General features: G+C 38.6%; 1 protein-coding gene across 6 annotated transcripts in view; it reads right to left on the bottom strand.

Moving 5' to 3' along the window:
* SLC36A4 (solute carrier family 36 member 4) overlaps positions 1-16,527 on the bottom strand; it is a 121,167-nt gene that overhangs the window by 78,640 nt on the left and 26,000 nt on the right. For all 6 annotated transcript variants that reach the window (XR_008448135.1, XR_008448136.1, XM_054055970.1 and 3 more), the window contains exons 7-8: positions 11,749-11,976; positions 10,425-10,523 (exon numbers count right to left, since the gene is read on the bottom strand). Coding sequence is in view for 4 of the 6 variants with exons in the window: in XM_054055970.1 (XP_053911945.1) it covers positions 10,425-10,523; positions 11,749-11,976 (327 nt within the window). In the remaining 2 variants the exon portion in view is untranslated. The remainder of the gene's footprint in view (positions 1-10,424; positions 10,524-11,748; positions 11,977-16,527) is intronic.

Here is a 16,527-nt window from a genome sequence, read left to right as displayed (position 1 = left end):
TACCATATAATCCACGAAAGACAGAACAATGAATCCTCAGCGCAGCTCAGGTTTGGCCCATTCCTTCTTGTGTGCAGAAGTTATCAATAAATCCATTTGTTCACTGAAAGGTGGAGCTACAAACCTACAGCGCACTGGGGAACTGTTGCAGAAAGAGTATGGTTTCCCCAGGTAAAATGACAATCATAACATATGTCTTTACATTGCTGTTTCCCTTGCCTGTCCGTGTCCATCTCCTCTTCCACTGTACAGAAAAAGTTATGCAATATTTTGAACAACAAGCTTTTATTCTATCACTTTTAGATACATTTTCAAAGCTCCCTCTCTTGAGGAAGACGTAGAACACCACTATTTTTCAACAAGTGCAATAATCTCATTTTCCTTAATACCCCTCATAACTGTAATCAAAAGGATGACTACTATTACCCAAGGAAAGATGCAAGCCAACTGGTGACTGTACATCAGTTTTTATAGCAAATGTTATACAAAATAAATCAATCCAGCAGCCAATTTCTCTTTACAGAACACTGCCTTCTGAAAACTGCTGAGCAATTCAAATCACTCCAAAACCCAATCTTCTCAGATTACAGCAAAGCAGCATCCTATCTGTTTCAGCAGGAAAAAGAATTACTCATATCCACAAAAAAAAACCCCAAACCTATCTATTACCCAATTCTGATGGCCTTGATTTAACAATACTTGAAGGAATTACATAAATCTTACTTAGCTTGCCATCTGAACCTAACATTTTCTCCAAAGGTTCTTTTTTTCTTTTTACTTTTTCATGCTTAAGAGCTTATTTCTCATGCCATTATGACATCTATTTAATCGTTAGCTCGCTCCAAAATTTAACAGAAGCTATGCAACTTGTGTACTATCTCGTCTTATCTGACTTTATCCATGAATGAAATCTAAAATACTTTCCTACAATGCAAACTGAAAACTGAAAAAGCAGCACCTTAGTTCTGTCACTAATATTTTCAAGTACTTGTCCTGTCAAAATCATTGAAGTGTTAGGTGATTTACTGTCCTTTACCATGGTATGCAATTTTATACAGCAAAAGATATATGCCAACAGAAAATTACTTGTCTAATTACTCAGACAGTTGCAGCCACATTCTTTAGATTTACTCCCCCACAACGTTGCATTTGGAACTGCAGCCTACAGGCTACACAATAGTTTATTCTAAGACATCCTCTATAACTTATGTACTCTCAAAATTTCTACACGATTAGTGGTAAAAGAAAATATGAGTTAGGAACAACAATTGGTACTGGAGTATATCTTTCACTGCAATAATACATAAAGGTATAGTTCGTGGCCAAGTATTTCTGTACCCTTTCTGTCTCATGAGTTAAAAATTAAGTTGCCCAAAGCTGCAATACTACTTAAACCTTTCTGCCAGCCAAGGATCACATGCACATCAAATTTAAATCACCTTAAAATAAATTATAATGATCACAAAGTTCTCACTTAACCCTATCTGCCACTTTGCAGGCAGGAGCCAAACAACTTCTGAAATTCAATCTGTTTCAATGCAAATGAATATAAAATCAAGGTGTTTTGACATGTATCCAAAATCATCTTCCATCCATATGTTGCTTTACCTTTTAAATTGACATGGGACAAACTATATATGTATTATAAGGTCCTGCACAGGGCTGAGCAAACTCCAGGACCGCAGAAGTGAAAAAATAAATTACAATGCTTTCCATCTAGGATTAATGAGTATCACAGGAAATAAACAAGATTAAGGATTCCACAAAGTTTTAAAACACTAAATACAGAAATTTCTCTATCCTTGGATAAGGAACATTGAAAATGGCCACACACACTCCTGGACTGAGACAGTTAAAAGCCGGCAGGACCTCAACGTACAAAGGCTAGAAATAGAAAGGACTTTGCAATTCACAACTTACATTTTAACATGAGCACCGCTGAAAGAAATAATCATGCTAGTCTGAAAGAAATCAAACCATCCAAATTGGAAGGGAGGGAAGACACTGGCAATTGCATTGTATTTGGTTTTCTTAGAGAACAAGAAATTTCATATACTTTCATTTGGCATGAGAGCAGGGCACCCTGACAGCTAAAGTACTCATCCCTTTTTCTCCGAAGCATTCAAACAACTCAAATACAGGACAAGCTGAAGAACACATAACAGGCTGGTTCCTACTATAATCTTTCAAACCCCTTCACCCTTATAACATTTTTCCTTTCCACCTGTCCTATTTCCTTTAGGACTTTTTTTTTTCCTACTGCTCTTGACAAATTGATATGATTTGTAAGCCACAATGCTTATTAGGAAGCCACTACCGATGCTTGCAGAAGTATTCAACAGTGGACAATAACGGCTCTTTCAAATCCAGGAAAACATTTATTCATAAAAATTTTTCGGTTTAAGCACACGATTGTTGAGTGAACATTCAAAAAGATTACTGAGTTTAAAAGTCCTTTGACAAAACCATAGGTCTATTAGTAGCTAGTATTTTGAGCCATACAATAAAATCGGTTTTTTTGAAGTGTTGTCTCCACCATGATTGATTCAATAAATGAAAATTATTCTATGACCTGCAATAGATTTAGTTCACAAAATAAATATGTTGCCAAAATACTTAGGAGGTAAACTAGAATTTCAGTTTTATTTATGGTAACATACACACACAGAGACACACACGGCAATGCTACTTTCATCAATTAAAAGGCTGTTCAGAGAGTATTGAAAAAAGTCTATTACTGATGATAAAGTTAAGACGACAATTAAATGACAGATAAGAAAGACTAAAACTAAGGATACAAGCATTTATTCTAGTTAATTGCTCTCTCCAGGAAAAGTTATGAACATTTTTGGCTTGTCATTGAATCACGGATTCATAGAATCATAGAATCACGGAATCATAGAATCACGGAATCATAGAGTAGTTAGAGTTGGAAGGGACCTTAAAGATCACCTAGTTCCAAGCCCCCTGCCATGGGCAGGGACATCCCACTAAAGAAGGCTGCCAATGAAGATTTGTATTTAAATGTTACCTAGTTCCATACGCTACAGATAAGTACTCATTCAAAACATATTGGAAAGGAGGCGGAAATCTTACCTGAGAACATTATAAATAAGTGCAAAAAAGCAGTAGCTCAGAAGGATTACAGGATGATAGGCCAGGGGTAATGAAAAAATCTGACACCAAAAAAGGAAAATAAACTGTTTAAAATATTACTACGTGGGATTATTTAACTATGCCACTTAATTATGCATTTAATTACTCTAAAAGTATGCATCTCTCTCTGGCTCTACTGCACATCTACTTAAAGACAGCTAAGTTTTCACATGTAAAGCATCACATGTGAACAGAAGAATCAGATTTTGTGTCTCACTGAAGCCATGTGTATCAGACCCCAAAACCCACCCGTCACAAGCTGGCAAAGCAGAATGCACGACAGCCTAGTACACTGTCGCTCTTGCTCTTTTCCCATTTCTCCAAAGTCACTGAATCATGTAAGAAACATTTCAGGCAAGCAAGTAGTAAGCTTAAATGCCTTTATTTTCCTATTCGTGTAAATGCCCATCTTAGGTTTTCTAAGAAAAAAGAAACATTGGAATGTCGCACCATCAGGTATGGGATACTGCCTGAAAGAAAGTTATAGTCAGGAGACTTCTGTTTGTGCTAGCAAGATTCATCATAAATATAGGAAATATTAAAGTCAGAATATGCACAAATAAATGGTTCTCCAGGGTTAAAGGAACTTTCTCCATACTCAGGAAGTACAGGATACTGGTAAGGAATATTTAACTTGATAAAGAGGTAATACGAAGTTGCTTGAGATTTTATCAACATTCAGCTGACTATGGTAGATGATGAATTATTTACAGTCATTATTTACAGTTATTATTTACAGTTAATATTTAGTTTTATTTACAATATTTTCTATCTGCTACATCTAACAATATTATGTTTCTACACATTTGCCCATAATCTTTTTGCTCCTCTCTTACATCAACCATCTCCAGGAGACATCCAAACCAAGTGTTTTTGCACAGTAGCTATAACATGCCTTTTGCTGTACATTTACCATGTACATTTAGAAGTAGGTCTTCTCCACAGTTATCAAATCCAGTCGCTTATACTTGGATGAACAAATCCAAAAATATTGTCTGAGAACTCCTATATTTTATGTTTTGATGATACAAGCCTTTGCATCATCTCAAAATGAAATTGAAACACCAATGAAATTGATACACCCCAGTCCAGAAATGCCCCAAGCAGATTTAGATGATGTCATGTTACCCGCTAAATGTCTGTTTCTGACAAATTCATTCTGGTCTTTAAGACAAGAGAAGAGTGCCATTGGGATTCATTAATTCTTTTAAAGCATAATATGAATTTGGCAAAAGAATTTTTGACAATGAGAGGCTTTTATCTCAAAGCCACAGGCCTAACAAGCTCATCTGCATCAATTTCAAATTCCAAATAATGACATTTTAAAATCATAATCCACTTAGTTTTCTCTTTTGTAAATCTCTTGGAATTGGTAAGCTGCTGTCTAATGTGATTCCAGAGTCTGTCTTTTGGTATACAAATCTACCTATCTACCTTCTGCTGTGACACTGTGATATCCAAGTTCAAAAGTAGTTTGAATAGACAACTTTAAGTAACAGGCTAAATTACCAGAAGTCTTACTTTTTCAAACCTCAAATTATTAATGTTGAAAACTAACATTTTTCTCTTTGCTAGGCTAATTAGTCTGCAGCACTCAACAGGGGAAAAGAACTTATACTCAATTGTATAAACCATACTTAGCACATTTATATGCAATAGAGAAGAAAAATTATCTTTCTTGTTTAAATGTTATGAATCTATTTCATTCTCTTTCCCCCTGAAGCTTATATTAGACTACCACTTACGCATTTGGACTTAGTTTTTAAACCTCAAACAAGAAAGCCAACCAGACCTACACTTAATAATACTCTGCAGTGAAACTGCTGTTATATAAGTGTAACATTATGCAAAGCTACTACCTGCACATAGCAATGCTACAGACATACCCAAGCCTGAAGGCTTTGGGTTTAGACTTTTCTGAAAGGCGCGTTCAAGAGGTTTGACAACATCTTGGACACACTCAGAAACACGGGCTGAAGTTATTTCGTAATATAATAACAAAACCTTCACATTCATTATTAAAACAGACCTATTCACCCTTGGAATATGAAAGAGGCTCTCAAACATGGTTCTTACAAAACAACGTTACGTGTTCTGTGAAAGACACGTTCCCTTCATTATATCACCTGCATCTTCTGTCATCAAGCAGCAGTGTTGGTACTCTCTTCTATTCTGTGGCCTGAACACTAGCCCCACGATTTGCCAAGCAGCAGCATCCAGCACAGGGAACCCACAGCCAGAGAGAAGCTACAGCACAGAGGGCAAGAAGCAGCTGCAGATTCTCCCATCCCCAGCAGAGCCCTGTACTAAAAAAAAAGCTCCACTGAGCCTGAATATACACTTTCTCCATCTCCCAATCAATTATTTTTGCCTTCTGAACCAAAAAATTCACTTTAAAACAAACTGAAGTATCTTAAATGGTCTGTTATGAATCTTTGGGGGTACTGCATTTCTGTTGTTACTGTTGTCCCACAAAATGTACTGATGCCACTAGTCAATAGGATTTTCACAAGATCACCCTGATGATCTTAGAATCTTAACATACAAGTGTTGAAATCCCAAACCAACTCTCAACGCTATGAATGACAACCACCAGACTGACAGAACTGCTGTTTACTAACTCGGTATTAAGGGATCAGTGGGTAACCCCGCTGCCAACTCCTCCTGTTAGCACACAGCGACCGTTACCACCTGGTTGACAATATCCGCTGCAAATTGTGAATGTACCTCCTACCAAACCACAGTGACCCCATTTTTACAAGCAGCTCAAACAGGGAGCACAGAAATGAACAGCACAAGCAATAGACTGCAGCAGGTTATAATCCTCTTACAAGTATCCCTCAGAGTGTAGGATGCCTTAACACTACTCAGCCCTTTCATAGCACTCACTTATTTCTGCTGTAGTAGTTGTAGCAACAAATGAACGACTTGCTTGGACTTGCTTGGAGGTGCTGAGAGGCATGGTTTAGGGAGTGTTAGGAATGGTTGGACTCGATGACCCAGTGGGTGCCTTCCAACCTAGTGATTCTATGATTCCATGATTCTATGACTTCAGTTGTTCAAATCTGCCATCAAATAAGAGATTAAATTGATCTCGCAGGCAGATATGAACAGCTCAATTAATCACATTCATATAATCAATTCATCATATTAATTATTTTTATTTTTATGAAAATCTCTCAAAATTTGTAACACTGATGAAATGTCTAGCTCTAAGTGTTACAGGAGTACTAGTTTCTAGGCACTGTCTTGGTTTATTTGAGATTTTACATTTCAATTTTAAATAGGTTATCTTCCCTTCTTTGAGTTATTACAGACACAAGACTGTAAAATTAAGGTTCTTAAAGTCTATTCATCTAGGGATTAATAACAGCCAAAGAAACAATACTCCAAATTACTCCCATACAGCTGATTTTCTTATTACACAGGGACAACCTGTGTAATAATAATCAGTTCTGAACTAATGACAGATTTTAACTAAAACCCATGTTTGTATACTCACCATCTAAAAGAGAAATACGATCTCCCAACATCAAGAAAACCCTATTAGGAATCTAGGAACCACTGCATCTCCCCAAATCACGTTTCCCGTAGCAAACAGGATGTTAGAGTCCTCTGTTTAATTAGTCTATCTAATTTTAATAGAGTTACTGAAGAGCTACAGTCAAACTTTAAGTAACAAGAAGTGCTAAATTAAAGGAAAAAAAAATCACTACATAAGAAGTTTTCTGGAACAATGGGATGGGGGAAAAAAAAATCAGTGCTAGAGTATTTCCCCTGCAGTCTATTATTTGGTTCAAAGAAACCAGACAAACGTGCTTTCATATTGAGTATGGCATGACAAACTGACTATTACTCTGTCTACATTAGCCACATCCCCATTAATAAAAACAAAATCAATTCAAGTATTTATGAAAATAAATCTTCCTGACTGCTCTGCCTAAGGTGCACTTTTTTTTTTTAATAGTGCACCTTATAGATCATTTATTCCTACTTGAACTGCCAATCATTAAATATTCCTAGCAGGAAAGACCATTTTACACAGAACATTGGTGGTAGAAAAAACATGCCGAGGGCATATTTTAACCTCTCTTGCCAGGTTCTGCTTAAGATGACTTAACTAGCCCCAAAAATCCGGAATTTTCATTTGCTGTCCCTGTTCATAACACTCAATAATCTAGCAGGTCTCAGACAAGAATTAGCATAATGCACGTTTGGATTCAAGGTAGATTAAAAAATGAGGCCTTATATAACTGTTTAAGGTCAATTTATTGCATGAAATGATTCAACTATCATCAACTTCTCTAATAAAATGAAGACCTTAAAGTTGCTTATAACGCAGCTTCACAGTAATAAGTGTTATCTGCAAGACACTCTGGAAAAAAAATCTAAAATTCAGTTTCTAACAAGACTAAGGTTATGTAAACTCATTTTGAGTGCCTGATGTCAGAGAGAGCAGACTAAGGAGCCCACCTAATTAAATGGTGAGGTCTTTTTTGCTTACTAGAACAATTCAACCACTTGAATAAAGGAATGAAAGTAAACGACAGACACCAGATAACAAGTCTTCACACATCAGCTAAAGAACTGACTATGTCAGAATTCTTAATCCATTGTAATGTGAATTAAAACACATTAGATTACATCTCAGTGAAAGAATTTTAAACTACCATGTTTCACATCACATTTGCAAGGGTTCATAAACACCCATACACATATATCACAGTTCAGTATACAACGGTAACTTCCTGAGCTCTAATAACGAGTTATCAATTAAATCAATCACCAACAATTTTAAGAAATTTTAACTATGTAAAGTGGACATGCCTGTCTTGCTTTGCTTCACTCATCTTTTTTATTTCACACTTAAACAACTTTTTTTTAGTTCTGATTATTCAAATCCATAAAACCTTTTTTTTTAATTCAAATCTTCTATATAGTGCATACAACTACAGTATGGGAATGCACTGCAAATGTTCTGCATGTTCAAAATATCCCTGAGAAGCGGAGACGTATTAATAGAATTGTACGTATAAGGAACAATAACATTTAATTGGAGATTTTCACTTTTACATTAATTTTAATTTGTAAAGGTAGCCATGATATTTTAATGGTCTTGTGCAGCATATGCATGCACAAAGTACATAAAACCAGAATGGACATAAACATTTAATTAGTTTGTAAACACCAGTAACAAAAAATAAAATGCATTTCTCATTTGCTTTCAAGAGTAAGCAAATTATGATCAAGTGAGAAACAGAGATAGGCTATAAAGAAATACATGAAATGACTGTATAATGCTAATATCTAATAATATCAAGTAGTCCTTTTATGTTTTAATGTTACAACTTGATGAACCCTACATTATATCCCGCCCCTGCTCACTGCAGAGAGGTTGGACTAGGTGACATTTAAAGGCCCCTTCCAACTCAAACCATTCTGTGATTCTACGGTATTGAATTAAAGAAGGAAAAAATTTGGAGTCCTTAAAGATGTCATTAGTAACAATCGGGGATTTAACCAAGCACAACGCGCTGGGCAGTTCTTCAAAGATTTACATCAGAAGTCAACGTTACTACTGCTGATGTAAATTTAAGGAGCTGTCTAATGTGGGATCTAATGTGCCAGAAAATAACTACCATAAATCGGTTCCCTAACTGTAATGCAATAAACTATGGCTACCAAGCGGTAAGTCTTCCACACCTTCTTGAGGGTCCCAGGACTCTCATTGAGGATTTCCTGGCTACAAATACACACCTGTGTGCTACGCAGTACACAAGCAAGTGTAGTACAACTGAAATATGTATCAGACCTACCATACATGATTTCCATCTACCCACAAGCAGTTAAGTGCAGGTTGTCCCAGATGGGCTACGCAATTTAAGAGCAACAAGCTTAGTACAGCCCAATCTGTCTGACATTGAGCATATGCTTTTCATCTGAGACTTGTAGCCATCAAATAACCCAAGACAAACAACTGATTTCCTGTGATGGAACTTCCACCTGACAAAAGGAAATTTGTCCAGATACACTGAGATATACAGTAACCAAACCGCTGCATCAGTCAGTTCTCAGATTGAGAAATAGCTGAGGACAGAGAAATGGAGATTCATAGTCGCTACATCCACATGCCCCGTGTGTGAAAACACACTTCTGCAATGTAACAGGAGTTAAAGCTTTCGCTATTCAGCTCCTTTGGCAGTGATAAAACAGTAGCAGAGTGAAACATCCTAGTTTAACTTGGAGCTGAAAAAGCCAGAATAGAAAAGAAATTTGAAATATCTCCTTTGTTATGTCAACGACTGAGACCCACTTCAGATTAACTGCAAGCTGGTTTTATTGGAGGAGGACAAGGAGGGACTGTTTCGGGGTTTTAGGTGCACAGTAACATTTGCTGAAGTATGTAATTATACTACTAACCAACAGTAACATATACAGTAATTTCCTAGCAGTTTAAAGGCATTACAACCCACCATTCCCCAAAGGCTGTTTGGCTATTTTCTGAAATACGCCATGTGGAAAAAAGTGCAAACCATCTCACAAGCTATGCTAGTGCTAGATGCAATCAGAAAGCCATTAGAAACAGTAATAAGTGAATGAGACATGTAAAAGTTCCACTTTTAAAAGCCAAATATTCAGACTGATAAATTTATTTAATTGCCTTTTTTCTGGAAACAATGACGAATTGCAGTCCATAGTCAGAAGGTCATGAATCAAAAAAAAAAAAAAAAAAATTTCTATCCTTTTTCCTATCATTTCCATCTCTATCCAGTCACATCTATTAGCAAGTTTGAAGCAAGAAGAATGATATGTCTCTAATAAATCACTTTGTCTTCTGTGATCCCAAAGGAAAAGGAGGAGGCTGAATAAGTTTCTATTTTTACACACTCATCACCTAAAACTGAGCTGCTGAATCATAATTACAGTATCATCATATTATTAGCTGGGTATTACATTATTATATAGCATATCATGATACTACTTTTTATAACACTACTGTCACAATCTATTTGGAACTAAAGGCATTCCTGCAATTTGGGAACATGCTAAGCGTCCAAGTAGCAACTGGTATTCACCAAACGCACCTTGATGAGGATGCTGTGCCCCAACTTTTACCTTACTTGACAAGATAAATTAACCCTTTTCATATCAACACGGGAGATCAGTGCTTCAATAAAAATGACAAAATAACAACAGAAGCAAAACTGCCCATATCCCATCATCTAGCACATACTCAGCTATCTTGAGGAGTCAGTAAAGGCACTTACCACACCAATTCCTTCAAAAGCAAATATTGCAGTCCCAAAAAACAGTGGGTATTTCTTCCAGCCAACCATAGGAGGCAGTTTTCGAGGATCTACTATATCCTAAGAAAATAAAACAGAACAGCGGTATGTAAAGCACATTAGCTGTCCCTACAGTTGTGATTGATACATTATACTATAGGAAAGAAAATTCAGTACGTGTTGACAGTGACCTGTACATTGCTATTTACAATTCCTGGTTCTTCTCACAAACTCAGTCCTTTATACAGTTTTATTGCCACCTTCACACACACACAGACACTTGCAGATATGTTTATTCTAGGTTCACATGGCTGACACAAGAAATTTTCACATTTGAAACATCACACTGCTGTATATGAGTGAGTATCGATTAAAACAAAAGGCAAAGCTCACACCTCAACCTTAATCTTCAGCAAACTCGCAGACTACTGCATTTTCTAATTTGCTTTCATCCTGCACAGTTATTCTTCATAACCACAACAGACAGTAAATCTTCTTAGTACAAGCTGAGTTACTGCAGAACAATTAATTACTCTCTATCTGCCCTAATCTCTTCTATGTAACTTCTGCCTCGTAACCCAGCCAATATCTCCCATTGGCTTTTCTACCTTCCTTCACATCCTCCATTTCCCATTCGTCCCATGACACATGTGGAAGCCTTCTCAAACAATAGTGGCACTCACCACTTACCTACATTGTGTGTGCAACAGTGTCTTTTCAAAACATCTTTCAAAAATTACAAGAAAGAAAAATAGAAAGGTTTCTACACATGATTTTCTTACAGCCATCAGCTAAATTTGTTCCATTATTGAATGCTTCCAAATATGAAAAAGAGCAGCAAGCTAGAAAACACAGCAAGTTAGGAGACAGAAGCCTAAAATATGTATTTTTAAAGGGCAAGTCTTAAATTTTTCCTGACTGCACTGGAGAAACATTAGAAATAAACACTGCTGTTGAAATTGTTCTTCTGTTGCAACAAAAAGATTGACATAGATTAGACCCTTGCAAGTTCTGTGTGCAACCCCTAAAATTTCACATACCCTTCAATCCAAGGACTCCAAGTCATTACAATATATATTTTTATTCTCTTAAGTGCAGCAATATCATCCTTTCTTTCAAAAGTCCACGATCACGTCTCAAGCACTAAGGCATTGCCTTAAGTTAAGATGTCTCAATTAAATAGAAGATAATTCTGCCATTCAGGAATTGTCAATTAGTATGTATCTATCACAGCCTAACTGCCACATGCAACAAATACAACTTACCACACTAAAAAAAAAGGATAATAAACTTTTTTTCTACTCACTCTAACAATATACTGATAAATGATCACCAGGCTGACAGCCATGGACATATTGGCAAGCAATGAAAGAAAGGACAGGCTCTTAAGGTCACGAATGAAGACCAGGAGGATCATGAATGGCAGGAAACACAGCATGTATATTCGTAAATCAGTACTCCTTTTCTCAGAAGAACTGCTGGTGGCACTGATATTTATGGGAGCAGTTTTGTTTTCCAAGAATCCTTCATGGACCTGTAGAAAAAACAAATAAAGCGTCAAACAGTGGTTGCACTGAGTACACAGTCACATTGCCGTTTTTCTATAGAGAAATTGTCCTCTGCTTTCCTGCTGAGTGTCAGGTATTTGGGATCCCTGTATCCTTGGTGCAGAGGGGAAGACAAGGCACTGTTAACAAAAGTTTCATCCTTAAGACAAATAATGAAATTAGGACCTGAAAGCATCTTTATCCCACCAGTGACCAAAGAGAAATCCACATGAGCAGTTTAAATCATATTCCTTTCAGAAAATGAGAGGTTGGTAAAATGAGATGGATCCAGGCCTAACTATTCAAGTCTGAATTTTCCTATGGAGAGTATGGAGCTCAGACAACAAACCGATATTCTGAGTTCAGTGCCTTTGCCATGCACCTCATAGCGGTACGCAAAATAATGTTAGAAAATGAATCTTATTTTAATCAAATGATTTTATTTTTCACTCTTCACTCTTTTATTTACCTTTATTTACCTTAAACTTTATTTACTCCTTCAAGAGTATTGAAGGAGCTGGTGGATGTCCTTTCCAAACTCCTTTCCATCATCTTCCAGCACTCCTGGCTGACTGGGGAAGTTCCACTAGACTGGAGGCTGGCTGATGTTGTGCCCATCTACAAGAAGGGTTGCAGGGAGGATCCAGGGAACTACAGGCCTGTCAGTCTGACCTCAGTGCCGGGGAAAGTCATGGAACAGGTGATCTTGAGTGCTATCATAAAGCACACGCAAGAGAACCGGGTGATCAGGCCCAGTCAACACGGGTTCACGAAAGACAGGTCTTGCCAAACTAACCTGATCGCCTTCTATGACAAAGTGACTCGACTGGATGGGGGAAAGGCTGTGGATGTAGTCTTCTTGGACTGCAGTAAAGCCTTTGACACAGTTCCTCACAGCATTGTGCTTAGGAAACTGTCTGTCTCTGGCCTGGACAGGCACACACTCTCCTGGGTTGAAAATTGGTTGGACGGCCGGGTCCAGAGAGTGGTGGTAAATGGAGTTAACTCCAGCTGGAGGCCAGTCACAAATGGGGTTCCTCAGGGCTCGGTACTGGGTCCAGCCCTGTTCAATGTCTTTATCAATGACCTGGATGAAGGCATTGAGGGCACCTTCAGCAAGTTTGCAGATGACACTAAGCTGGGTGGAAGTGTGGATCTGCTGGAGGGTAGACAGGCTCTGCAAAGGGATCTGAACAGGCTGAACCGCTGGGCCGAGGCCAATGGCATGAGGTTTAACAAGGCCAAATGCCGGGTCCTGCACTTGGGGGACAACAACCCTGTGCAGTGCTACAGACCAGGAGAAGTCTGGCTAGAAAGCTGCCTGGAGGAGAAGGACCTGGGGGTAATGGTTGACAGCTGACGGAACATGAGCCAGCAGTGTGCCCAGGTGGCCAAGAAGGCCAATGGCATCTTGGCCTGTATCAGAAATGGCGTGACCAGCAGGTCCAGGGAGGTTATTCTCCCTCTGTACTCAGCACTGGTGACACCACACCTTCAGTACTGTGCTCAGTTCTGGGCCCCTCACCACAAGAAGGATGTTGAGGCTCTGGAGCGTGTCCAGAGAAGAGCAACGAAGCTGGTGAGGGGTCTGGAGAACAAGTCTTATGAGGAGTGGCTGAGAGAGCTGGGGTTGTTTAGCCTAGGGAGGAGGCTGAGGGGAGACCTTATTGCTCTCTACAACTACCTGAAAGGAGGTTGTGGAGAGGAGGGAGCTGGCCTCTTCTCCCAAGTGACAGGGGACAGGACAAGGAGGAATGGCCTCAAGCTCTGCCAGGGGAAGTTCAGGCTGGACATCACGAAAAAATTTTTCACAGAAAGGGTCATCGGGCACTGGCAGAGGCTGCTCAGGGAGGTGGTTGAGTCACCTTCCTTGGAGGTGTTTAAGGGACAGGTGGATGGGGTGCTGAGGGGCATTGTTTAGGGAGTGTTAGGAATGGTTGGACTCGATGACCCAGTGGGTCCATTCCAACCTGGTGATTCTGTGATTCTATGACTCTATAACACTGTAGTAGTTGCCTATGATGGAATTCAGAAGACTGAGTTGGGCACTAGTCATAACTTCCACTGCTTCTTTTGGAAAGATCATTAATGTGACCATAACTGCCATAATTTGGTTTGTGTACTGTCAGACATACAACCTCTATAGCCACAGTCTTAATACTTAGTCTAAAACTGATCTCAGAGGAAGACTGTGTAACCCTACAATACCAAAGACCACAGAATTGTAGTAACTCTTAACAATTATTATCCCTACCACATAGTTCACAGGCATGGTACAAAGACTAAATAATTTGTGGGCAATTCTTTAAACGTGTTTAAAAAAAAAAAATGTCAGTTATTATCCATGCCAGTGAAATAATAAGACATAGATCCTGCCTCAAAAATCCAAACATGTTAAGCAGTTACAGTAAATGGGGCAAGTACTACCATTACAGTGTAAGCTTTTAGGTAGCCATGGCCATCCTAAGAAAATACCACATTTAATAGCACTTAGTGCATCTATTTTATTTTATAGGTCACAGTAACTCAGATCTATTAATTCTTTACTTTGAGGAAGAGGACAAAGTGGAGAAAAGAATCATAGAATCACCAGGTTGGAAAACACCTCTTGGATTATCGAGTCCAACCATTGCTATCTGCCACTAAACCATGTCCCTGAGCACCTCGTCTACCCATCTTTTAAAGAGGACAGGCTGGAGACATGCTGAGCAATCAAGAGACCATAGGCACTACAAGACGCTCCTGAGGCAGAAGGAGTTAATTGGTAATGTAAAACCAAGTATGTAAGCTAAGCCATTCAAACTGGCAAGCCTGCCATAACTCAGACTTCAAGTCTAGGAGGAAAAAAAAATGGCACATTCCACTTTGTTTCCATTATTTCAAACAATCCACAGGCTTGGGAAGATAGAATTCTTTTCTCTCTGACAAAACACCAAAGACAGGGTTTTTCATTATTAAAAAGGAAAAGATAAAAGATAAATTTTTGTAACAACATTTTCCAGAAATCTCACTTTAAACGAAGACAGAGAACACCATTCATTATACACTGACAGCTTCCACCTCGCAACGTTTAAGTGTCACTTACAGGACATCTAACATCTGCTAGTTTTGATTAAGATAACATTTCTGGAAAGCTACAAAGAGCTAAGTACATCAGAACAGAATTCCAGTGAATTCACACAGCTACAGTAACTCCATTTTGCCAAGCAATATGTCAAACACTTAACCAAATTTCTTTCCTAATGCCACATAAAGTAAAGCTCCCTGTAGTCCCACTGTGCTTAAAATAGAAATACAGAACAAGCACTTTAACAGCCTTTCACTTTAACAATCATCTCGTATGTTTACTTGCTCGCACACATTCGCAGGCAGCCAGAGCTGCTCTGCACACAGGACATCTAAGAGGGTTTTCTAAGAATTACAATATGATACAAGCATATAAGTCCCATTGGAAACCTCAGCTACAATAAATACTTAAGCTAGTATGCCTTCAATTCACACGAATATCTGAGGCTTGATAGGAAAAAGAATAATAAAATGTCTATTCCTTAAAAAAAAAAAGGAGAAATAACAGCAGGCAGAATACAGTTCAGATTCTAAAATACTTTTTTTAAAAACATCACAGTGTAAACCAGCTTCTACTCAAATAATTTCAAGCATTCAATCACTTTAGTATTCTCTTAAGACAGAGACATTCCATTTGTATAAATAAACTCCAGGAAAGAGTTCCTAAAATCATAAATAGTTCACTTTTTTTTTCTATTAACACCACCAAATTCCAATTAGGTATTCAACTAGAGTTTAATAGCTAATACAGCCAGAAAATGCAATGTAAAATCATAGAATGATAGAATAGTTTGGGTTGGAAGGGACCTTAAAGATCATCTAGTTCCAACACCCCTGCCATGGGCAGGGACATCCCACTAAACCAGGCTGCCCAAGGCCCCATCCAACCTGGCCTTGAACACCTCCAGGGATGGGGCAGCCACAACTTCCCGGGGCAACCTGTGCCAGTGCCTCATCACTCTCACGGTGAAGAAATTCTTCCTTATATCAAGCCTAAATCTGCCCCTTTCCGGTTTATACACGTTCCCCCTCGTCTTATCACTACAAGCCTTTGTGAACAGTCCTCCAGCTTTCTTGTAGCCCCTTCAGCTACTGGAAGGCCACTATAAGATCTCCCCGGAGCCTTCTCTTCTCCAATCTGAACAAGCCCAACTCTCTCAGCCTGCCCTCACACAGAAGGTGCTTCAGCTCTCCGATCATCTTTGTAGCCCTTCTCTGGACCTATTCCAACAGCTACATATCCTCCTTATGTTGAGGATTCCAGAAGTGGACACAATACTCCAGATGAGGTCTCATAAGAGCGGAATAGAGGGGCATAATCACCTCCCTCGACCTGCTGGCCACACTTCTTTTAATGCAGCCCAGGATATAGTTGGCCTTCTGGGGTGTGAGTGCACATTTTCGGCTCATGTCGAGCCTCTCACTGACCAGCATCCCCAAGTCCTTCCCTGCAGGGCTGTTCTCAATCACAT

This window comes from Cuculus canorus, chromosome 1, assembly GCF_017976375.1.
Source record: "Cuculus canorus isolate bCucCan1 chromosome 1, bCucCan1.pri, whole genome shotgun sequence".
NCBI classification, from domain to species: domain Eukaryota; kingdom Metazoa; phylum Chordata; class Aves; order Cuculiformes; family Cuculidae; genus Cuculus; species Cuculus canorus.
This window is presented reverse-complemented; position numbering and strand designations above follow the sequence as displayed.